This window comes from Drosophila serrata, unplaced genomic scaffold, assembly GCF_035046125.1.
Source record: "Drosophila serrata isolate PLE 108 unplaced genomic scaffold, ASM3504612v1 contig_240, whole genome shotgun sequence".
NCBI classification, from domain to species: Eukaryota; Metazoa; Arthropoda; class Insecta; order Diptera; family Drosophilidae; genus Drosophila; species Drosophila serrata.
In genome coordinates this window covers 8,604,134-8,627,808 of record NW_028257138.1, presented here as the reverse complement: position 1 = coordinate 8,627,808, position 23,675 = coordinate 8,604,134, and the positions used below count along the sequence as shown (strand labels likewise).

Genomic DNA, 23,675 nt, shown 5'->3' with positions numbered 1-23,675 from the left:
TACATTTTGAGAAAAAGGAAATTGACAATATTTAAAATTGTATACTTTTAATCTTTAACTTTTGAATTGAAAGGTGGTTATTTTTATTGGTTAATCCTCACCAAAAAGTAAATACACATTTTCCAACTTTGTGTTTTAACTAAAAGTTAAATCGCTTTTGACCAATATTTATATACTTTTTACTATAATACCAAGAAAGAATATATACATAAATAGCGAAATGCCACAAATACTAATAATTAATATCAAATCCACTCCAAGAGCCAAAGCTCTATTAAGAAAAATCCCCGAGCTCAGTGGAACTTAAAATAATGCTCGTTTATTCACTTTTAACTTACACGATCGTCGTTTATGTACTTTGCACTATTGTGTCTTGCGTATATTTAAGTCTAGGCGCAGCTTACACGCTCCGAAATTAATATCTACGCCCGCTGTATGCGACGCGACTCCCACATCTCATTTTCCACGCAATCCATTTGTCTTTCGAGGGCGGGGATAAGGTGATTTCAAGGTATATCAAATATGACAACACTTAACAGATTAGGCTTAGGGCTAGGGCGGCATCTGAACCGTTTGTTTAAGAGTTCTCGAACTAGATTTGTTGCGGCTGCGTGTTCCATCCATTTTACGTGATTCGTTCGTTCTCCGGCTGCGACTGCGACTGCAGAATCTAGTAGAAGTAGTCCAGCCCAGTGCGGGGGCTTGAACCTCACCCGGCCACCTCCTCGCTGACAAAGTCCAGTTTGACCACCTCGGCGGGAAGGCACTCCTCTACGTCGGCCTCGTTTTCTTGCACGTTGATGCGGTTCAGGGTCATGGACACGTCCGGACCGCACTTCAGGCCCGCTGGCGCTGCAGTGTTCGTTCCAGCCGCAACACCTCCCGCTGTCCCAGAAGCTACCAGCGCAACCGTTCCCACCGCCCCCGAGGCCGTTGTCACTGGTGGAGTGGAGGTGGTGCTCACGACATCGTCGGCAATCACAACCGTCGGGGAGAGCACTGTGGATACCACCGGACCACCCACAGGCAGCACGAGCTGTGTGGATGAACAGGTGGAGACGGCCAAGGGCTGTTGCAGTACCACCGTCGTCGTACCCGCCGCCGCCGACGCTGTGGATGTGGACGTAGGCTGTTGGATGATGATGTTTTCTGTGATGGTTGGCGTATTGGCCGCCGCCGAAGCAGCCGCCTGTGCCGCCGCCAGAGCAGCGGCCTTTTGCATCTGCTGATACTGCTTGACGGTCACCGTCGTTCCCGTCGTGGCGGTGGTCTGTGGATGAGCCAGCGGCTGCTGCAGGATAATCTGCTTCGGCTGCGCCACTAGTTGCACGTGCTGGATGGGCTGTGTCTTGAATACTTGTTGAGGTGGCTGCTGCTGAAGCTGCTGTTGCTGCGGTTGGGACTGCTGAGGAGGCTGCTGCGGCTGGATGAGAGGCAGTGTTTGGATGACGTGCTGCACTTGCTGGACGGGCACTTGCTTGGCGGGAATGCCCGCGTCCTCGAAGGCCTTCTTCTTGAGCGCCTGCCGTATCTGGGAGCTGCAACGAGGCGAAAAGTATTCCGGGAATTAGAAATGGCGCCTAAGTAGCTGGCCAGTGTTCCCTCGCCATCGGATCACTTACACGGTGCGGTTCTTGATGCTCAGGCTGATTTTGCTAAGGTCGTCCGAGAAGCGCATGATGGACGAGTGCAGCATGTCGATCTCCTCGTCCGTCCACTTCCTACAGCGGCGTCGCCATGGCGAGGGAACACGAGATCGAGAACGGGGACGCGGACACAAGAGCACGAAAACACTGAGATTAACATCTCCAAGATCCCAGGAGTGGACACACTTACCCCGACGGCGACTCCGCGTTGGGATGCAGCTGCATGGTAAGGTCGCCCAGTCTGCTGAACGCCTGTCCGGCGGCCGTGAATATCTCCCCAACCTGGAAGTGCACCAAGATTCGGATGTGGAATTAGTTTGTTATTGTTGTTGCTCTCGGCGCGCGTGCAAATTCAAAACAAACGCATCCCCGCCCACCGCCCGCCACCCCGACGACTATGGAACAACAAATTTCCCACTCGCAGGAGTGAGACGAAACGAATGACTCTCGACTCTCTCCCGCGCCGCCTTTTTCCCGCGGACCGAGCTCCGGTTGCCGGGTTGTCGGGATTAACTGTTGCCGTCGCCGGCGGACCGAACTAGAGACCGGAACCCACCTTTGTTGCCGAGTTCATGGCGTTGTGGGTCGTTTGCGTTGCTTTTTTGCTGTAATTTTCTGTTTTGCCTCAGCTCGTAAGCGTGTCCAGCCTTTTGCAACACTGGCCGCTGACGTTCGCAACACTCAAGCGGTCTGCTCGATAAGGTTTATCGGCACTTTTTCGCACTGTACATTTTATTTATGTTGATATCGATATATCGATGGCAAGAAACCAGGGATGCAATTCAGCTACCAGAATTTTAAAAAATATTTAATCCTTGGTTGGTTTAATTATTTTCTTTTTAATGCTGACTAATGGAAAAATAATTTACATAAATACTTATAACACTTAACAAAATAACCTAATACTTGATAATTTCCGGCACGACTATTTGGCTTTTTCCTCCAAGCACGTCGATTTCTTTTTCTAGGAATCAACCTGCAAATAAATATTTGAAATTTAAATTACTGAAATAATAGTAAAAGAAACAATCTTAATCTACGCACCGTTTGGTCAGTTGTATTTGCGATACTAGTGGTGAGATCATGGATCTTCCTGCGTAGTCGTTTCTGCTCGGTGGCCGCTTTCTGCTGTTGTTTAAACAGCTGGAATTTGAGCTGCTTATTCTCTGCCTTCAGAGGATTCTGCATCTTCTCCTTGTTCCCTGCAGTGACCCAGCCCTCTGCAATTATTAAGAATCTAATTGGATGCGAAATTTCAAGCTTCGGAGACAGCACTTACCTTCTGGATCCGTCATGGTGCCAAAATCCCGTGAGTCGTTCCAGCAAGATTGCTTTCGGTGCTCATCATGCGCAGTCTTTCTTTTTTCCTTCCGTACCGCGCACTCGTTTATGCTCGATTTCTGCAGAGAGGATTAACATCAGCACTTAATTGGAGTGTAGAGAAATTGACTAAAATCTCACCTTTACAATGGGTTTGGAATCCAAGTTGTTAGCAGTACGAAGCTTCACAGAAGCTGGAGATGTTGGGCCATTTGACTCGATGGGTGAGTCAAACCTATTGATGTTGATAGCTTTTAATGCTGAGACTTGGCTCTCTAGCTTGTCGACTCTCTCGCACAAAGTGCACTGCTTCTCCTCGAGGTTACGCTTGTCCTCGAGAAGGCTGGAAATAGTGGCGGACATTCTTTCCCTCTCCGTTAGGATACTTTTCTCCTTGGCTTTCTAAATACAAAAATTTCAATTCAAAAAATAATAATAATGTTAAATTAAATATTACCAAAGTTGTTCGTAGCTTTTCAATCTCCTTCGTGAGTTTCACTTTCTGATCCATGTATTGCTGGCATTTAATGTTGGCTTCTTCAGCAACTTCTCGCAAGGATTCTGATTCTGCCTCTTTGACTTTCAGTTTCGCTATGAGTTCAGCATTACGATTATCTTTCATATTCAAGGTTTTGATCCTCTCTTCCAGCAGCTGCTTTTCCTTTAGAAGAGTGGATATATTCGAATTTAAACCCTCCTTTTCGGTCTGGAAACTTTTCGTTTTGGTTTCCTAGAAAAATAAAAGTAAATTTAACCATTAGGTGAAAAAGAATTTACTCCTGTTTAGTTTACCAGATCGGAACGTAGTTTGTCGCACTCCATGGTCAGTTCTCCAAGGGAATGGCGACCCAGCTCCACTTCTTGACTCATATCCAAGAATTTACGTTTGACTTCAGCTTCTTTATTCCGTAGTACCTCCTCCAATCTAGTTTTCGTCTCCTCCAGCTCAGTGAATTGAGTTCGCAAAGTTGTGCGTAGCTTCTGCTCTTCTTCAAGCTGGTTGCGGAGGTTGTGGACATTCCTCAACTTAACGTTAAGCTCCTCAATTTCAGCCTCCAGGTTATCCTTTCGCTCTTCCAGGGATTTTAGTTTGAGCTGCAACTCGATCATAGAACTGTTGACATATGTGAGCTCCTTTTCGAACTTTCCTGCTTGGATGGCCATTTCTTCCTCCACTGTCTGCAGCTTAGTTTTTAGAGCTAATTGTTCCGCGCTAGCAGTATCTTTTGTCTCCTGGACATGCTTTAGCTCCGAACGAAGGTGTTCCTTCGCAAGATCTCGACTGGAGACTTCCTTTTGAGAAGCAAGCAGTTGTGACTGCAATATGTCCACCTTCTCCTGTAGCGTGGCGGACACTGCCGTTGCCTCCGAAAGGGATATCTTCAGATCTTCATGCTTTAAATGCAGATCGTCTAGACTAGCAGCCTTTAGCCTAGCATTTTGCAGTTCTGCTTCAAGATCACCCAATTTGGCTGACATAGTCTGTTGAGCACTTCGCTCTTTCTCAGAAGATTTCATCATCGCAAGCTCATCTAACGCCTTATCTCTCTCGTCTTCTGCTCGTCTGAGTTGGCCTTCATACAGATCCTTGCTCTCTTGCAGTTTCGCAGAGTTCTCAGTCTCGCTTCTTTCAATTTTCTCCAAGTACTCGAGGAGCAAGTCATTAATTTCATCAGTCTTTTGCTTTTCTTGTAATTTAAGTTCATCTTTGGCTTTCCTCAATGATTCTCTTAGTCCATCTATTTGTTCTTCGTACTCAGAGGAAGGGACGTTCTGCTCCTGCCTGGCTTCCGCCTGTTTTAGGGATTCGGCCAGCTTTTCATTTCTATCCTTCAGCTGGCTGATTAAAAGAGCGTCTTCAGTAAGTTTCTGCCTCTGGCGGCTGTTTTCCGAGAGTGCATGCTGCAGGCTGCAAACTGTTCCCTCTGTGGCCATGTTGAGAGAATTTTTGTCTGCAACTTCCCTCTCCAGTTGAGATATAATTTTGAGGAGCCGCTCTTCCTCTGCGACTTGAAGCTCCTCACTTGTTGCAGCAAGCTGGGGTGCTTTGCCCTTAATTTGTATTGCTTGGTTCCCATATTGTTTCTTAACCTCGCTCTGATGGATGGGTTCTAATAAATGTTCACGGCCATTGCGAAAGTTCGACTCTTGTTCAGTACTCATGCCAGAAACCTTCCTCACTCGTTCGATCTCCTCGGGAGAATCCCATAGCTGGTGAGGAAAACTGTCCGGAAACTCTTCCAATTCTGTTTGTCTTCCATTCCGCGTATCTTTGAATTCTTCCACTAGGGCATCTTGGCTGGACGCTTCCAATAGCTTACGCTGGGCCTTCTTCATCCGTTCCTTCAAAGTTCCAATCTTCAGATGGAGTCTCTTGTTGTCAGCAAGCAGCTTCTGGCACTGGTCCTCAGAGGCATTCGAAGTGCGTTCTAGGGACCCGTACTCCTCCTGAAGTTTGTTGTACTTTTCCTGAATCACTTGATACTCCGCCTGCATGTTGTCGATGCGCAGCACATCCCTTTCCTTAAGCGACTGCTGTAGCTCCTCTATGGTTGAATCCTTCTCATTGATGGTCGTAAGCAATTGGGTTTCTAGCTGCTTGGACTGGGCTTTGTGAGAATCAAATTGCTGCTTCAAATTTACCGCTCTACGGTTCTCCATTTCCTGCCTCGCGATGATCTACTTCAGCCGATTTACCTGCTCCAGGTATTAGTTATAGGATGCAGGAAGATCTTCGACATCGGCCTGTAGGGCACCGCACCTATAATTATTTGTTGTTTAATATTTATTAAATAAAATATAAATAAACAGGGCTATTTTAAGGAAAGGAAAGAAATTAAAAGTTCCAGTCACAAACTGAAACTGTTTACTCGGCTAGCCTAAATGTCTTGCCTGTTTTAAGGGAAGAAGGCCACTAAAAATAGCAACAGCCGGCGGCAAGTTGAAGTTGCACCCGACGAGGTGTGTGGGACAGATAGATATGAACAACTGCAGTCGGGGAATCGTACAATACGTATATAAACAAAGACATTGAGACTATTTCTAATTCTTTAAACGAGCAAGCAGCTCAGTAGCTTCAATTCAATCGACTTAATGCGGGGTTTCTCTTTGATTTTCGTTATTAATTAGGTCTGCGCAACTTAAGGTGTGGGTTACGCATATATTGCACTCAAACAAGGTTCAAACTTCAACCGGAGCTACTATTCCGCCCTCGGTTGTACTCTCGTAGCTTTATCGATGCAGATCTTTCACTCACTCTCTCTCTCTCTCTCTTAGTTGCAGGCAACCAATCTATATGTGAGTTACATCACAGTCTAAACACGGTGGTGGTTCGGCAGTTGGAACGACGTCACCGATCACCCAAGACGAGCTGCCGCGGAGGCGGAGTTGGAGACGAAGGAACGTGCTGTTAGCCGTTGGATTTCAACGATCTAATTATCAACAAGTTGGCCAAGTAACTGGCTGCTCGATCGACTCTGCCTTATCGCATATTCAGAGCCATTAAACGATCGGCAGGGCCAAGCGTCATCGGTTCCAGCCGAGTCTATTCGCAAAAACTGGCTCCCACTAGCCGCCCCATCCCGTCGCTCCCGGATTCTCTCTGAAACGCTTCCCAGAGTGTGCGTGTGTGTGTATGCGTTGGCGTTTGTTATTGTTTTCGTTTTCTACGCGACTCGCGCCCGCACGGTGAGTGGAGCTCGCTTGCCCTCTTCCCAGCGACTGCGCCGAGAAAGCGAAGAGAGCGCGAGAAGACAGTCGAGTAGAGTCTAGTGGAGTGGAGCAGTGTGGAGCATTCAAAACTCAATCCACATACAATCCAAAAGTTCAGGTAAGCAAGCGCGCGCCTAAGGTGAATTTGCTGATTTAAAACTAAATCTAGTAGGTGAAGCAAGCTCTGCTGGAACTGTCAACACCTGTCAAAATCAAGTTGGTGTCAAAAAACAAAAGTCAAATTAAAACATTTCAAGCGAAACAAAATAACATAAGTGCTCTCACCTCGAAATTGACTGCTCATTGGACACTACTGGCGGCACTTCATATACATTAGTGGCCTTGGACATATGCATATCTGTAGACGAAATACTGCGGCAATGTAGAAGAAACGGATGCCATTTGATGTTCTTAAGCTCCTCGGCCTTCAGTTCACTTTTTAGGGTCTGTACTTTAAGCTGATTATCTTTTTTCTGTTTCTTCAGGCAGCTGATCCCGAAGCTTATTTATCTCGTCATCAAGCCGCTCCATCATAATGGTACCGTGGTTCACTTATTAACATGCGGCTAGGTGCGAATCTGGCACGCATCGAGAAGTTCTACGTAGATTGCGATTCCTCCATGACCCACGGTTTAATGGTGCAAATGATAGAGGTAAAGGCATTGCCGCACAGTGACGCCTGCAGCAATGCGAGTAAGTTTGGATTCGCGGAAACAAATAAGTAACTCCTTGATTACTATGCTGAGGAACATCAGGCGTTTGGTTGTTGTAAACGCGAACCTGTGACTCGTGATGTAGGAGGGGAAATCTCTCAGCTCGGATCCAGCTAGGTTCACTAGATTGAGAATGCTCTGGAGGACCGTGTCAATACATCGATCTGTGTTAGGTTGAGATAATTTTGTTGAAACAACGGAAATATCTTAGTAACTCACAATTGTATGGATGGCGTGTGAATGGCCAGAGTGTTCAGGTGTGTGGGCCTCGCCCAAGAGACGCTCCTGCTTGCCCGGACACATAAGGCGCATGGAGTCGTCCTCTCTGCTTATGATGCACTCTTCAGAGTAAATCTTCACGATCCCGTTCTGAGCGTCGTGGAGCTTGAGGTCTTTGTTTATGTCATTCAGGTCATCGATCTTCTAATTCTATATATTTATGTAACTTGCGAGCAGCAGGAACTCACGCTTTTTTCTTTGGTTACTATCTAGAAAAGCTCTCTAACGGCCAATGCCGTTACGCCGGGGTTACTTATGTATATCGCCAATCATTGTGTAAGTTTTTCCTGCGGATAGCGTCAGTCAGCGGCCGTAAGCAGGAGGGACAGGGAATGTAAATACTTACCCGAAGACGACTGGCCATAGGCAAAAATTTTGCCATGTTTGCATGCGCGGATGATGTGCTGACCCATCCGATCAAACATCTCCAGTATCCAAAGATACTGAGCTCGGCATAACTGTCCGCCAACGCACGGGTTCGCACGGGCGTATCTTGATGCAATCCTCAATGTTGGACCCCTTTGCAGACATCTTATTAGTTATGCTTATTGCTTTACGACACTTAACGATAAACACTGCAGGAAGACACGCAAATTAGTAATTTCGGCCGGATAACGATAGTCAGTTCTGATAGTTTTGATCGGTGGTCAGTTCAATTCGAACAATTACCGCGATGCTTTACTAGTTCGATAGATGGAACTCCAAGAACCAAGAACTTTGCAGCAAAGCTTTCCATCATAAAAGTACTGCAAGCCAGAAGGCTCTTCAATAGTTTCTCAATTTTATTTAAAAGCCAAGTTTAATAATTTAAAACTTAAACTTTACTTTTAATATCGGAAAACATCGATAGCTAGTTCAAAACTGGTTCCATCCGCACGATCGATATTCTGATCGAACTGGTTCGAAGTATGACTAGTTCAATTTGTCGGAACCGGAACGCTATCAACGCGAAGCGGTATTTGTTCGAATCCAACTGCAAAAAAAAAAAGAAAACAAAGATGTCGATCATTTTTCCTTCACAAAGTTAAAGTAATAGTGTTTGTAAACAGTGTAGTGTGTGTCGTAACGCGTTAGAAAATAAGTATAAACTACAAAATGTCTGCGAAGGGCGCCAACTCTATCCAGGTATGCATAAAGGTGCGTCCCTGCGAGCCCGGGCATTCTTCGCTATGGCAGGTTAAGGAGGGCCGCTCCATCCAACTGGCGGACAGTCACGCGGAGCCCAGTGTCTTCGGTAAGTGATGCAGTGATCCCGGATATTGGGCCTCCCTTTTATGCGCTTCCCCGCAGACTACGTCTTCGATGAGGGCGCTGGCAACCAGGAGGTATTTGACCGAATGGCTCAGCACATTGTTCGCGCCTGCATGCAAGGCTTTAATGGAACTATTTTTGCCTACGGCCAGACGTCGTCGGGTGAGTATTTTTATTCTCTCTCTCTCCTGCTCACGGACGCTGATCGTCGATATACGCAGGCAAGACCTATACCATGATGGGCGATGGCCAGAATCCCGGCGTTATGGTGCTGGCCGCTAAAGAGATTTTCCAGCAAATAGCCAACGAAACCGAGCGCGACTTCTTGCTGCGCGTGGGCTACATTGAGATCTACAACGAAAAGATCTACGACCTGCTTAACAAGAAGAACCAGGATCTAAAGATCCACGAGGCTGGCAATGGAATCGTGAACGTGAACTGCGAGGAGTGCATCATAACTAGCGAGGACGATCTCCTGCGCCTCCTATCCCTGGGAAACAAGGAACGCACCGTGGGCGAGACCAATATGAACGAGCGCTCCAGTCGATCGCATGCCATCTTCCGGATAGTGAGTTACTCTGGAAACTGATTTCAATTGTCCCAACACTCAAATCTCGATTCCCTACCAGATTATCGAGTCTAGGAAGTCTGACCGCACAGACGACGATGCTGTTATCCAGAGCGTTTTGAATCTGGTGGACCTGGCTGGATCCGAGCGCGCAGATCAGACTGGGGCCACCGGGGCACGACTTAAAGAGGGCGCTCACATTAACAAGAGCCTCATGTTCCTTAGCAACGTGATCAAGAACCTTTCCGAGAACATGGACAACAAGTTCATTAGTTTTCGCGACTCCAAACTGACGCGCATTCTACAGGCGTCGTTGGGCGGCAATGCCTTTACCTCCATTATATGTACCATCAAACCGTCGATTATGGAGGAGTCTCAGTCTACGCTGAACTTCGCCATGCGGGCCAAGAAGATTCGCATAAAGCCTCAGGTCAACGAAATGGTGTCCGACGCTACGATGATGAAGCGACTGGAACGCGAGATCAAGACGCTGAAGAGTCAGCTTGCTGAAGAGAAGCGGAAGAAAGAGAGTCAGCTGACGGTGCAGGACCTGGAGCGGCGGCTCAAGACTGACATGCTAAAGATCATCTCGAGCACATCGCTGAGTGATCAGCGACAGCAGAAGCGCCGACGCACCTGGTGCCCGGCGCCTACGGGCCAGGACGGTTCCCTCCCCTCGCTGACAGGCATTCTTAATGAGTCTCGTCTGATACGGCCTTCGAATCTATCCCATCTGCCGAAGCCGACATTTTTTGCCACCTCTAATATTGCATATCGAGGAAATGCCGTACCCAAGACCGTAAACATCCTCAGTTCCCTGGATGTCACCACCGATAACGACGGCGAGATCCACGAAAAATTCGTACCTGCGGAGAGCGTTGACTTCGATACGCCGCCACAACACTGGCCCAAGCCAAAAAGCCGAAAACTGCCAGACTTGGCCTTGACACCAGTTCCCAATCCAATGGGGCCCGAAACGTAAGTACTCATCTTGTTTTACCAAACTCTCAGAGCATTACTCATCACATACATCTTCTAACCACATCATATCACACCTCGGTTCATCTGTCATTTGCATGCGCAGAGTGGAAAAGATTAAGAAAGAGATCGAGGAGCTGCAAACGTTCACCAGCTTGGAAAAGCACTTTGATGTGGAGTGGACAGAGGTGCAGGTTCTAAAGGAGAATCTTGAAAAGGTCACTGCTCAGCGGGATCAATTAGAGCAGGATTGCTTGACCAAAGCCGAGCGGTGAGTTCAAGTGGCATTGTTTGAATATCTCGATAATATATAGGGTGTGTTCTATAACTTTGGAATTTCCTTTTAGGGTGTGTTCTATAACTTTGGAATTTCCTTTTATATTGTATGATTATGTTTGTATGGTAGAAAAAAGCTATAATTCGTCTTTTCATATATTCCGAGATGAATTAAATTATATCCGAATATTCTTTGGCTGCAGATTAATCTTCCCAAATCTTAATTTATTGTTTTATATAAACCCATTTGCACAACTTATTTATCAGCATCTAGACAAATAGTTTTTCCACCGCCAATCACACACAATCATAATTATCATGATCACGAATTTCCAGCAGACTTTGGTTAAAACTTTTCATTACCTATTATTATTATTCTAGTTGCGAAGCCATGCAAACCGAGGTCGCCACCCTGACTGAAGCCACCGAAGCAGCCAACTCGAAGATCGTCGAGTACGAGAACGTAATAAAAGCTATGAAAGGGACCATTGCCAAGATGGATGTGGAGAACCGCGAGGCAATCAGTTTGGAGTTTCAGTTCGAGGCTTACAAGAAGAAGTCCAGCCTGCGAGAGAAGGACTTGCTGTCAGCCCTCTCCGAGAAAGAGTTGGCCATTGAAAATTTGCAAAAGAGCCTCGATGATCTATCTCGAGATATGGTGCGCAACAGCAAAGAGGCTCTCATGCGTTCCATGTGCCCCAATCAAGTTGAGTTAGGAGACATAACGCTAAATGAAACCGACGTAAATGAAGGCTCAAATAAAGTTGATTGCGAATGCGACAGGCTTCGATCTGAAATCGCCGCGACTCAAGCCAAGTTGGAGAGAATGCAGTCGGACTTCGATGTGGCTGTAAGCGAGGCGTCCCAAAAGAAGGATGACTGTCAGCGGCTATCAGCGGAGATTTCCAAGGCCCATGATGACTTTGCGATGCTGCAGGGCAGGTACGACGCCCAACAGGAAGCTATTGAAACTATGCAGGCAGACTTCCAAGCAATTCAGCAAAAGTACCAAAAGCTACAGGAGGAATACGAGTATCTGGAACGCACTTCACACGCCTCTGAGGATCAGTACCAGCAGCTGCAGGCTGAAAACACGAGTCTGCAGCTCGAGATTAAAACTCTGAAGGAGCGAGTGGAGGAAACTCAGCGTAAGCTATTGGATGTTCCTAGCCAAGACGACCTTGCCGAAGAAATAAAAGCTCAAAACAACGAACTAAAGGCGAAGCTAGCTGAGATGACGTCCAACTTCAACTCGATCCAAGAGGAATACGACAATCTTTCCAGTCAGCTAATGGAATCGGTTCAGGAGAACGATTCTCTTCGGAATGAGCTAAAGCAGCGACCCCTTCCCAGTTACGACGTGGAATCCATGAAGAGTTCTGGCGTTGACTCCATGAAAAGTTCTGGTGTAGAAACTGAATTCGGGGAAACAGAGCAAGAGGCAGTCTTCAACAATGATCTCCTGGAGCAGTTTGCTAAGCTGTCAGAATCGATCCATCAGATTGAACTTAAAAACCATTCGGGATTAAGTCGTCTCTTCAGAGTTTCTAAGCCGGAGAAGGAGCAGGAGAATAATATAACAGCTCTGAAGCTTTGCCTCGAACCTTCAAAGTACATCGAGAGCGAGACTCAGCAGGCGAATGCATCCGAAGGCATTCCCCTTAAAGGCGTTATAAAACAACAAATGTTCCAATTTGTGGCACTAAGTCAGGATCACCTTGAAGGCGGAGAAGAAAAGCGGCTCCTTAATCTCATATCTCAGCTGGAACAGGAAATCAAGGAGAAAAACGAGCTGATGGAGGCCACAGAAGCAACCATTAATGAGATGCGAGAGCAGATGACCAACCTGGAGTCTGAACTTTTGGAAAAGAGTGTGATTGTTAATAAGGTTGAGGACTACCAGCGTCAGATCGAGTCCCTGGAAAAGCAGAATGCGGAAATGACCATGGTGTATGAGGAGCTGCAGGATAAGGTTCATAGAAACAGCACAATGAGCGAGAGTCTGGTGCATCTTATGCCCAATGATGATAATATCTCAGGTTCCCATGAATCGTCCGCCAGGCAATCCCAAGAGGATTCCTCCCATAAAGCATCCCTCGCCGAGCTGCAAACAAAAGTATCCGAGTTGCAGGCAGAAGTACAGAGTCTGTTGAAGCAGATGCAGCTCAAGGAAGATAACATCGCTGAGCTAAAAGCCGAAATTGAGGAATTGGGCGAGCGCTGTTTATCTTCGGAGGTAAAGTTGGTGGAGCTGGAGAACGAAGTCCGGGAAAAGCAACAGCAAATGGACCGCCAGAGTCAGAAACTTTCCGATGATGCTCTGCTTATAGACCAGCTTCAGGAAAAGAATGCAAAGCTTCAAGAGCGCAACATCAAGGTAGAGGAGCAGACCACTCCTTCCTCTGAGTATGAAAAACAAATAGAGGAACTAAGGCAGTCATTGAGTAGAGTCAAATATGAGCTTATAACAACGGAAAAGCTAAAAACTGATGAGATTAATTCCCTGCAGCTGGAGTACTTAATGAAAATCGAAAGAAGTGAGAACGAGAACCGTGCGAAATTCCGTGGATATACCCAGGAACTGGAGGAGAGCAAGGATCGGTATGAAAACGAAATAAGACTGTTGAAGGAACAGCTGTTGCAGGCCGAAGAAGAGCTGTCTAGTCTAAAGGATCACGTCCAGACTGAGCCCGACGAGAACAGAGTTACTCTCCAGGAAAAGCTTAGCCAGATGGAAGAGGAAAGGCAAAAGGTAAAAGCCCAGCATGAGACGATCACGAAAAGTCTGAAAGAGAAACTAGCTGAAGCCGAGGCACAGACTGCCCAGCATCAAGCGGAGCTTGAAACGATCACACAAACCCTGAATGAAAAGTTAGCTGAAGTCAAAGAAAAACAGGCTTATATTAACGATATAACCTGTCAACGGGACGCAAAAGAAGCCGCAGTTGCTGAACAGGAATCGGCTTTGGATAAGCTAAAGATGGAAAATCAACAACTACTGGAGCAGCTTCAAAAACTATCACAGGCAGACCACGAACAGCGCAACGAACAGATTGCCTCCTTCAACAACAAGATCCAGGAACTTACAACTAAGTGTGACCAACAAGCTTTGGACTTGAATAACATGAAGCAGGAGAGGATTAATCTGCAGGCAGAGATCAATGAAGCCAATGTACAGTATTTGAGCGCCAAAAATAGCCTTCAGAAAGTCGAATCAGAAATGGATGCTCAAAGACAGAAACAGCTGACATCAGAAAGGGAGTTTAAGGAGCAATTCAAGGCTTTCACCACCAAAATCAGTGAGCTCGAAGAAGCTCTACAAAGTTCCCAATTGAACGCCATCAGCCATGACGATCTGGTTTCGAAGCACAAAGAGCTGATGGCCTCATCGAACGGCAAGATTCAAGAGCTTCAAGAAAAGTACGAGCAGCAATTACGTGACATAGGTACTTTAGGGCAGGAGAAGTCAATTCTGCAAGTCAAAATCGATGAAGCCGATGTACAGCACTCCAGAACTTTAAAGAAACTTCACGAACTTGAAATGAAACTGAATGATTTGAGCCAGCAGAAGGTAACGGAGAAGTCTGATTTCGAGGAGAAGCTCGAGACTATGTCAGCTAAATTAAGTGATCTTGAAGCAGAACTGCAAAGTGCTAGGCTAAAGGCTGCTAGTCTAGACGATCTGCTTTCAAAGCATGAAGATCTGAAGATATCCCTTTCGGAGGCAACGGCAGTGTCCGCCACGCTACAGGAGAAGGTGGACATATTGCAGTCACAACTGCTTGCTTCTCAAAAGGAAGTCTCCAGTCGAGATCTTGAAAAGGAACACCTTCGTTCGGAGCTGAAGCATGTCCAGGAGGCAAAAGATACTGCTAGCGCGGAGCAATTGGCTCTTACATCGCAGCTGCAGGCAGTGGAGGAAAAGATGGCCAGCCAAGCAGGAAAGTTCGAAAAGGAGCTCATAGATGTCAACAGTTCTATGAACGAGTTGCAATTAAAACTAAAATCGGTGCAAGCGCAAAAGGATAGCCTGGAGGCTGAAAATGAGGATCTTAAAGTGAAGCTGAGGAATGTCCACAACCTCCGCAACCAGCTTGAAGAAGAGCAGAAGCTACGCACAACTTTACGAACTCAATTCACTGAGCTGGAAGAGACAAAAACTAGATTGAAGGAGGAGCTACGGAATAAGGAAGCACAATTTAAACAAAAAGTCTTGGAGATGGGTCAAGAAGTGGAGATAGGTCGGCATTCCCTTGGAGAACTGACCAAGGAGTGCAATAAGCTACGACGCGAAATGGTAATCAAGATTAATACCGTTTCCACCTAATAATTTAATTAAACCTTTATTTTTCTAGGAAACAAAAACGAAAAGTTTCGAGAGCGTTAAGGAGGGCTTAAATTCGAATATATCCACTTTGTCAAAGGAAAAGCAACTGATGGAAGAGAGGATCAGTGCCTTGAATTTGAATGATAATCGTAATGCTGAACTCATAACGAAACTAAAAGTCAAAGAGGCAGAATCAGAATCCTTACGAGAAGTTGCTGAAGCAGCCAACACTAAAACCCGGCAATACATGGACCAGAAAGTGGAACTCACAAAGGAGATCGAAAAGCTACGAACAACTTTGGTAATATATAAATTAATATTATTGTAATTTCTTGAAATTAAATTTTTGTATTTAGAAATCCAAGGAGAGCAGCATACTGACTGAGAGGGAGAGCATGAATGCCACTATTTCTAGTCTTCTCGAAGACAAGCGTAACCTCGAGGAGAAGCTGTGCACTCTGAACGATATTGTCACCAAGCTGGAGACTGAACTCTCTACCTTACAATCTCTTAAAACCAACAGTTCCTTTGACTCGAATACATCGTCAGGCTCTGCGCCGAGGAAGAGTTTTGACCGCAATCCTACGGCTAGTGTTCCAAGAGTGAGTGTCCAAGCCATGGAATTCTGTTTAAATCCTTGGTTCTAATTTAAATTCAATGCTTTCATGTACAGAAATCGGCAGGCTTTGAATCCGAGATGCGGAGGAGTCGGCGGCTTTCAGCTTATGACGAGCACCGGAGGCAGTCCTATTGGAATGACGTTAGGGATTGTGGCACCATGACAGACCCAGTGGGTGAGTTCTTTTGCAAAAGCTTTAAATTGCTAGTTAATTAATTGAATTTATTCCATTTCAGACAACAACTGTAACTGCACGGAATTGGATAGCAAGCTGCAGGCTTGCCAGCAAGAACTATTCATTCGTGAGAGCCAGGTTACTGCCTTAAACATGGAGCTGAAGCACCATCCTCTGAAGGACGAGAATGCGCAATTAAAGAAACGTGTGATAGAGGAGCAGGAGAAGGCTAGATCTGAGCAGAAGCGGCTCAAGATGAAGATTCAGGATCTCAATGCCAAAGTCAATGATCTCTCTAATGCTGCCAAGTCGGCACCTGCTCAAGTGTCTGAACCTAAGCCGAGCTTAGTGTCTCCGTCGGTCCACACACAAACTGAATGTCAATTGGAGAAGAAGTATCAGGATGCTCTTGTCTTGCTGCGCTCTCGCTACCATCTCATCAAGGATTTGGAGGAGAAGTTAAAGCAGAATGAGAACACTGATACATCCAATGTATCATCCCTGACCAGTGGCAAAATCAATTCACTTACGGTAAGTCTCAGTTTTTTTTCTTTCTTGACAAGAATCTTATGTTCAAAATTATATGCAGAAACAATGTGAAACGTTAAAGAAGGAACTGGCTACTGTCAGGGAAAAGTATGAAACGTCAAAGCGTGTTTTAATGATGCGCAAGGACGAAATGGGCAAGATGCGCGATAAGCTAGCTGCCTTCGAATCAGCTGCTGCTGCACCGAAATAGGCAACTTGCCTCTACTTTAGGTGTATATATATGTTAGTTAATCGGTCCGGGAACTAAGTCATCTTTCTATGTCTTTTGACCGCTTGTCGGTTTTAGTGTTTAATAAGCAATTTAATATGTACATTGCTTAGCATTTATTTATCTTACCTTTTTAAGTAATGTATCTGCCGCCCAATGAGAGCCTGAAAGGCACAAACTATTCAGGCAAAACGCACAAACTGTTCTTCATAACGCGGCTTTATTGTAATGTCAATAAATATTTATAACTTTCTAAGCACATGAATGTCTACTTATATATTGCTTATGTAACGACTTTTAACTAATAGATTTTAAGCTAACGTCCTAACCAAATTGCATTAGCCTTTTAATGCGTTTTAAGCCTAAGAAAATGCGAACTATTGCACTCCACCTACGAGAGAGTGACAAGGAAAACCGAAAAGTACAATAAACGGATTAAATCAAAAAGGTAAATATTTATATATATATACTCGCATGTACTTGGTTTTTCTTTTATTTCATTCCTTAATTATTATTCTAGGTTCGGTGACTCCGGGAGTAAGCAGAAGTACTCGAAACAAACCAAGTCAGGTGAGTTAGTTCCACGATTGCAAACTTATAAATAAATTACACATTTAAATTAATTGAGGTAGAAAATTACTAAAGTAACACATGTGTTGTTGCTGGTTATATAAGGCAAGTGGTAGCGACTCTTGTAGAGTCTGTCTCTGTGCTCGTCTTCGATTTGAAGCTAACCATAAACCTAGGGATAACTGAGGCTCAAACTAAATACATACAGGAAACGCTTAGTTACATCTATCTATGTCTTGCTTGCAGTGCACTGTCCACATACACTAACTAATTCTATTTTATTATTATATTTATATGTATAATAGGATCCGCATAAACGGAGATCCACCGCTGAATGCTGAGTATGCTGAGGTATTCAATTCTCTCTCACTGACAAATATAAGTACAGGCATTCATTCATATGTATCCTTAAGTGTGAGTATATATACGTATACCAAGTGTGTGCACTGTATACCATATAGTATAGTATATATTATATAAATAATCATTTTTCTGTTATTCTGATCTTCCCGCAGGTTGGTCAGATCCTAAGACTACGGATCAAAATTGGCAAGATTCCTGGAGATGATGTGGATTGTACAACAGGACCAGTCACAACTCGTGGAAGTATCGGGGTTCGTTTCAGGATTTACAACTCTGCTGTCGCTGGCTGAGGTAGTTCGGTTGAGTGAGTGATTCGGATATGACCGCGAGTGTGTGTTTTGTGTTTCTCCTGAGATATGGTAAGCACTTTGAATCGATCGACGGAGTGGCAAGACTTGGAACTGGAAGGCTGTGGCATCCATGGCACATCTGAATTATCTGCTGTCGTCTCGTTTGGTACAATACTAACATACGTAAGTGTTAAATGCGACGGATTGTTTTTTAGGGGCTGCTACTCTGCTTTTCTGGTCTAACATCGATATATCGTTCTATGTATTTACAGGCTTCGCTTTCAATGTGAAATCTAACTTACAACTCTATATATATATTACGGACTACCATTATACGATTCTTTCTCATGCGGGATGCACTGTCTGGAGCTGTCGCTCTTGCCGCTACTTGCTCTTCATCCTCCTCACGGCGACTTGTATACACAGCAGGTACGTGTGTATATATAAATATATATAATATGTATATATATATATATCGGGTATAGGTAGGTAGTTTAAAAAGCACAACATTGAATTCTACTAGGCCAGCTCTGGCAGCGGCACAAATAATATGGTTTTAGTCCTATTCTAGTACACTATCGTATTGTATCGTATCGTACACATAAACTGGTATACATGAGGATAAGGCTACTCGTTACATATGTTCCATGGGTAATCGGTATACAACTGTTTGTGTTTCTCTCTTTTCTCGTATTCATATTCATCGAAGTTCCCTAACTCGCTGCTCCTTCTATGTGTTGTGCACACCCTCGTCCTCCGAGTAATTATCCTCGGCATCGGAATTGACCACCTCATGGTTGCTGCCCGACTGGTTGTTGTCTAGACCCAAGTCCATTGGCTCCGACCCGTCGCGCCTCATCTCGCCCTCGTGGTCCGCCGCCTCCTCATGTCCCTGCATCCGTCCGGCCGAGTTAAGGGCCAGTGGTCCGTGACCATGCGGCGAGAGGCTACCTGGGCCCTGGTCGTGTCGCATTATAGGCTCAATGGTCAGTCCGGGTCCGCTCTGTCCAAAGGCTGGATTCCCAGCGGCTAGCTTGCTCAGATCGAACTGTCCGGGCAGCAGACCTGGCGGCAGGCTGTCCAAGCTGTGTCCCATTGCATTCAGTTGGGCCATCTTGGCGCGCAACGCAGCGGCGGCTGCCTGCTCCTGGGACATGCCCATGCCTGGAATTTGGAAAGGATAATGAATATTATTTAGAGGATATTACATGTTGAAATTAGGATAAATTCATGTTCACTTTCCCTTAAGAAACCTTTCACTAATTATTTGAAAACTCACCGAATGTATTCTCTGTGATAAACTGCAGATAGGTGTCCAACAGGGACTGACCGGCGGCATTGCTGCTTGGTAGCTGTACACCCAAATCCTTGGGCTGGCCAAGAGCAGCTGCTGTGGCCGCCGCTGCAGCTGCCTCATTTCGCATCCTGGCATGACCAAAGTTGCTCAACAGACTCTCATGGTAGCGGCTCAGGTCGCTGCTGCTTCCCATTCCATACAGACCATTGCCGGTGGTAAGGTCTTCGGGATCCTCGTCCGAATCTTCGGCATCGTCCAGTGGACCACCGCTGGCATTGCTCAAATCCAGCTTGGCTTGGCCGCTGCCGCCGCCACCACCACCTCCACTGCTGCCACTGCCGCCGGTGGGCGAGGCCCTGGCCCTCAGCTCGGCCGGGGAGATCTTCACCCCGGCCTTGGCCAGCAGGCGAGAGGCAAGCTCGGGATCAAAGGCACTGGGCATGGGCAGCACGGGCAGGTCCTTGGTGGAGATACCGCGATGCTGGCGCGACATGTGCGAGTGCAAGGAGTTGCGGGACTTGGCCACCGTGCCGCAGAGGACGCAACGATAGCCAGGACAGACGGTGTGCTTGTCCTCCAAATGGGTGCGCAGTGTGTGGGCCGAACGGTAGATCTTGCCGCACTTGGGGCAGGGACGGGGATCGGTGGCACGTACCCTCATCTCCAGAGAGCGACGGGAAACTGTAAGATACAAGGAGAGATTCATTAGTTTTGGTTTGAATGATGCAGAGTGCCGGTGGTGATAAACCAATGAAAAGCCAGCTAAAGTCTTCGTTTGCTCTTTATTGTTCTCCAAAATAGATTTGCCGCCACATTCCACTAGGCAACGCAGATACAAGATACTCGTACTAGATACATTTCGTTTGCCCTCGAAACAATTTTGCAAACTAAAATGGCATACAAACTGTGTGGTACACGTACATATGGCTGTTTGGTTTTCATTTCATTTAGGCATTTATAAACTACAATTGTAAAATTGTCCGCATCGAAATAGAATTTATATTTTAGTCGAAAATCGTATCTCGATCGAACACTCTCTCATTCTTATGTTTTGTTTTTAGCAATTTTTGCTGGAGTTTCGGTTTTTAGTTTTAGTTTTAGTGTTGTTTTTTGATTAACATTATAGGAACCTTTTTACGTATGTCTCTGCTCTTGGAGTGTTATGCCGCCAATTGAATCGAATTACATTTTAGTTTTAACACAATTTAAATCAACAGAATATCTCCTCGATTTATTTTTGAACTTTTCTCTAATACAAATCGATTTTTAGTTTAATGCTCGCATTTCCTTCCAACGCAATGCTCAACTTTAGTTTAGTTTCGGTTTTTATTTGTAATTATTTTTCCGTTTTCTCTTTTTTTGTTTTGTTTTGGTTTTGGCTAAAAATATATTACGCAGGCACATTCTATTTTGTTTCAGTATCAATATTCATAATAGCTACTTTTATATATACTTCTATATATCATGTTTCTTTGTTTGCTCGTGTTCAGCTCATTATCTACATAGTTATCTCACCCTCTATGGCTTAATCGTACGTATTTTGCTTATGTAACTCTATTAATTAATATTATTATACTTCGTGTGTATTTCTTTGGGTTTCTTTGCTGTTATTTTTTTTATTTTTAATACTGCACATGCTTTTCTGGAGCCGAGTCTTCTACACAGCTTTTTCCTAATCTCTCTCTCTATCTCTCAGCTAACATAAAGGAATTTAAAGTTTGAGATTTTAGGTGTCTGCATTTGTAATATAGTTTATCGCATATAGGAACGTAATAATTGTTGCAAGTATCCTAGCCCAAAAGCGTTCATCTAGCGCCGCCAGTTCAGAAGTCTCTATAGAATCTATTCTCTCACTAATATATATAAAGAATGAATGAATTTTCTGCAAATGAATATCCAAAATGAACACCGAATGAATCTGTATATTAATACAGAATGATCTCTCAGTTCCCATAGTTTTATAAAAATTTTATAAATTCTTTTAAATACTGAAACCTTTTTATAACGTATAAGAAAAAGAAAAAAAGTCTTTTATGTCTGAACAGAAAGTGAATATTTCGAAAATGAATACCTTTAAATATACAAAAACTGAATACATTGCAAAAACTCTGCACAAAATGAACTCTTAATGAATCTTAGTAACTTTTTCCATATCCTTACAAATCAGGGACTGAAACCTCTCTACAATCAGAAGAAATAATATAACTAGAAGCCTTTGATGACTGACTGGCGGGCAGGAAGCGTTTGCAGGACCTCTCTCGTGCGCTTACAGTTATAGTTAGTTATAGTGGACTCCGACTCCGACTTGGACTTGGACTTGGACTACTTTTGGCTATCTACGATAGATGCGAGTGTCTCGAGACTGGGTGTGTTTTGTGTGTTGTTTGTTTTTTTCTTTCTGCTCGAATGCGAGTTAGATTCGATTTATTGTCGCCATTAACTGACTGAGAAGCAGCAACCTAGAAAGCTTTTTTTAGCGGGACTACCCGGAGTGGCATTGGCTCGCAGCCTCGCAGTTTCATTTGAAATCCGGTCCGCCGGCAAAGGGACCGCCCGAGGAGCGCATGGCCTTCATCTTGGCCCACTGCAACGTGTGCTTGATCCGCATGTGATTCCGCACAGAGTTGGGATGCGCAAAACGGCGTCCGCACTCGATCACCGGGCAGACGGGACTGTCGCGCGGATAGTGCCGGTCCAGGTGCTGCCGGAAGACACGTTGCTCCAACGGTGTCTCGCACAGCGGGCAGGGCAGCATGTAGTTGCTACTTCCGGCTCCGGCCGCAGCTCCACTTCCGTTTCCGCCGACTCCTCCGGGAGCAGCGCTACCGGGTCCCGGTCCTGGTCCTGTCACCTGACCAGGTCCACTGCCATTATTTCCGGGACTGACAGACGCCGCTGTGGCATTTGCAGCCGCCGCTGCAATGGTGTTTTGGAAGAGCTCTGGAAAATCCCGAGATCGGCTCAAGGCAATGGTTCTTGCCATAAACAGATTGGCTGTCAATTGTTGCTGATGCGACACGGACACCGACTGCTGCAGTTCGTCCAGATATTGCTGCTGCTGCTGTTGCTGCTGCTGCTGCTGGTGTTGCTGGTGATGTTGCTGATGTTGCTGTTGATGCTGCTGCTGATGCTGCTCCTGCTTCATGAGGAGCGTCTGGTAGAGCGTGGAATCGCTATCCTGGCGCGTTCTCTTCATGGTCAGGGATATGGCCGAGGAGGCCGATGAGGAGCGGTCATCATCCTGCTGGTTATTACCACCGCCACTGCAGTCCATCTCCTGCTCCTCCTCGCTGTCGTTCCAGGAGCGTGCCGATGGTGTGGGCGAGGAGTTGGCCGATCGATTCTTCTTGCTATTATTATTGTTGTTATTATTGTTATTGTTGTTGTGGTTGACGCGATGCTGGTGATGAGGATGATGATGCTGGTGGCGAGGATGCGGCTGGTGATGATGATGCGGCTGATGGTGGCTCCGGCGTTGCTCCAGCAATTGCCGCTGCTGCTGCTGCATCAATTTGGCCAACTTGCTGGCCGAAGGACGCCGGTCCGCGGCATGGGCCTCATGGGGCTGACTCTGTCGCTGGCGTTGCTCCTCCTCCGCCGTCTCCGGCTCGATGATCTCCTGCTTGATGCCGCTCTTGGCGCTCAGGAATGTGCCTGTGCGTTGCAAGCAAATTCGAGAAACGGGGGGGAATTTAAGGGGAAATCAAGAATCAGAAGCTAAATAATCATTTCTATTTTGGTTCATTCAGCAGCTTCAATTTTGATGTTCAAGTGTTTTAATTTCAGTGTGTGTGTTTTAATTTTTTTGCAATTCCTTTGTAAGCAGCAGCAACAACAACAACCAGAGCAGAATTTCGTATCAGTTTTTATTTAATATCATTATATTTGCCAATTTTTTCGAGTATGTTTGGGGTTTTGTTGCTTCAACTACTCCTTTAAACGAAAGTACACACACACACTCGAGGTTTTTTAAGATTTGTGGCCAATTTTTAATAACATTTTCTTGGTTTGCCAATTTCACATTTATAGTTTTATAAGAATTATAATATTTTTAAGACTAAAGGCTAGTAATTCTACCAGAATTGCTCTTAAATTTAACAGGCAAGCAGGCAAAATAAATATATAATAATCATATTATATTACAACAAGTGCAGGCAATATGAGAAACTAAAAAATATTTCATTATTATTTACAATTGTTTAACCAGAAAGTGCAGTGAAACTCACTTAAAATTATTTTATTGAGGAAATATATAAAATAATATAGATCTGACCAAAACTAATAACAAATTTTCTAGCATTTGATATAAATTATTATCTGTCCCTTGACATGGAATTCCTTTTTTAAATAATGGTTTAGGGTTCTGTTCTAAAACACTCCTGAAACTGCAAGACGCACCATATCGAGTGGCTTTTAGACAAAGGAGGTTGAAGGATTGAAGGAAGGATTGGGGTAGAGAGACTTACTTTGGAAAGGGTGAAGAGCCATATCGCGTGTTATGGTACCATTGTCAGATTGGACAGGCGTACGACTCT

General features: G+C 45.2%; 3 protein-coding genes and 1 pseudogene across 9 annotated transcripts in view; 1 reads left to right on the top strand and 3 right to left on the bottom strand.

Annotated features, from left to right (window-relative positions):
- Positions 1-293: 293 nt before the first annotated feature.
- On the bottom strand, positions 294-2,339 carry LOC110183167 (uncharacterized). 2 transcript variants are annotated; one of them, XM_020951358.2, is made up of 4 exons: positions 2,203-2,339; positions 1,837-1,928; positions 1,623-1,721; positions 294-1,538 (listed from the first exon to the last, which is right to left on the bottom strand). In XM_020951358.2, the coding sequence occupies exons 1-4, from the start codon at positions 2,218-2,220 to the stop codon at positions 710-712; spliced, it is 1,038 nt and encodes a 345-aa protein (XP_020807017.1). In that variant the 5' UTR covers positions 2,221-2,339; the 3' UTR covers positions 294-709. The 2 variants fall into 2 exon arrangements, with proteins under 2 accessions (XP_020807017.1, XP_020807018.1); XM_020951359.2 differs by lacking the exon at positions 1,623-1,721.
- Positions 2,340-2,465: 126 nt separating this feature from the next.
- On the bottom strand, positions 2,466-8,122 carry LOC110183149 (uncharacterized; annotated as a pseudogene). The gene is made up of 9 exons (XR_015271273.1): positions 8,016-8,122; positions 7,610-7,956; positions 7,010-7,528; positions 3,759-5,645; positions 3,424-3,696; positions 3,108-3,368; positions 2,926-3,046; positions 2,691-2,866; positions 2,466-2,622 (listed from the first exon to the last, which is right to left on the bottom strand). The product of XR_015271273.1 is annotated as an uncharacterized LOC110183149 (transcript).
- Positions 8,123-8,523: 401 nt separating this feature from the next.
- cmet (CENP-meta) lies at positions 8,524-16,879 on the top strand. 2 transcript variants are annotated; one of them, XM_020951373.2, is made up of 11 exons: positions 8,633-8,903; positions 8,960-9,082; positions 9,142-9,488; positions 9,550-10,466; positions 10,573-10,737; positions 11,124-15,039; positions 15,098-15,370; positions 15,426-15,671; positions 15,743-15,863; positions 15,925-16,394; positions 16,453-16,879. In XM_020951373.2, the coding sequence occupies exons 1-11, from the start codon at positions 8,765-8,767 to the stop codon at positions 16,600-16,602; spliced, it is 6,867 nt and encodes a 2,288-aa protein (XP_020807032.2). In that variant the 5' UTR covers positions 8,633-8,764; the 3' UTR covers positions 16,603-16,879. The 2 variants fall into 2 exon arrangements, with proteins under 2 accessions (XP_086687236.1, XP_020807032.2); XM_086831110.1 differs by lacking the exon at positions 10,573-10,737 and having other exon boundaries at positions 8,524-8,903.
- The window catches only part of ab (BTB/POZ-zinc finger protein abrupt), a 57,009-nt gene continuing 50,155 nt past the window's right edge, over positions 16,822-23,675 (bottom strand). For 2 of the 4 annotated variants that reach the window (XM_086831112.1, XM_086831114.1), the window contains exons 7-8: positions 19,123-19,821; positions 16,822-19,007 (exon numbers count right to left, since the gene is read on the bottom strand). In XM_086831112.1, the coding sequence (XP_086687238.1) occupies positions 18,574-19,007; positions 19,123-19,821 (1,133 nt within the window). In that variant the 3' untranslated portion in view covers positions 16,822-18,573. Of the gene's footprint in view, positions 19,008-19,122; positions 19,822-19,908; positions 22,795-23,675 lie in introns of those variants that run through there. The other 2 variants (XM_086831111.1, XM_086831113.1) reach the window with 1 other exon arrangement.

Bases quoted from the DNA above. Each gene is read 5' to 3' on its own strand.
- LOC110183167 (XM_020951358.2), bottom strand. The intron at 1,722-1,836 runs GTAAGTGTGTCC...ACGCCGCTGTAG, and splicing joins AACGCGGAGTCGCCGTCGGG to GAAGTGGACGGACGAGGAGA. The intron at 1,539-1,622 runs GTAAGTGATCCG...GCCTCGTTGCAG, and splicing joins AGCATCAAGAACCGCACCGT to CTCCCAGATACGGCAGGCGC.
- cmet (XM_020951373.2), top strand. From the start codon at position 8,765: ATGTCTGCGAAGGGCGCCAACTCTATCCAGGTATGCATAAAGGTGCGT. The intron at 10,738-11,123 runs GTGAGTTCAAGT...TTATTATTCTAG, and splicing joins TGCTTGACCAAAGCCGAGCG to TTGCGAAGCCATGCAAACCG. The intron at 16,395-16,452 runs GTAAGTCTCAGT...AATTATATGCAG, and splicing joins GCAAAATCAATTCACTTACG to AAACAATGTGAAACGTTAAA.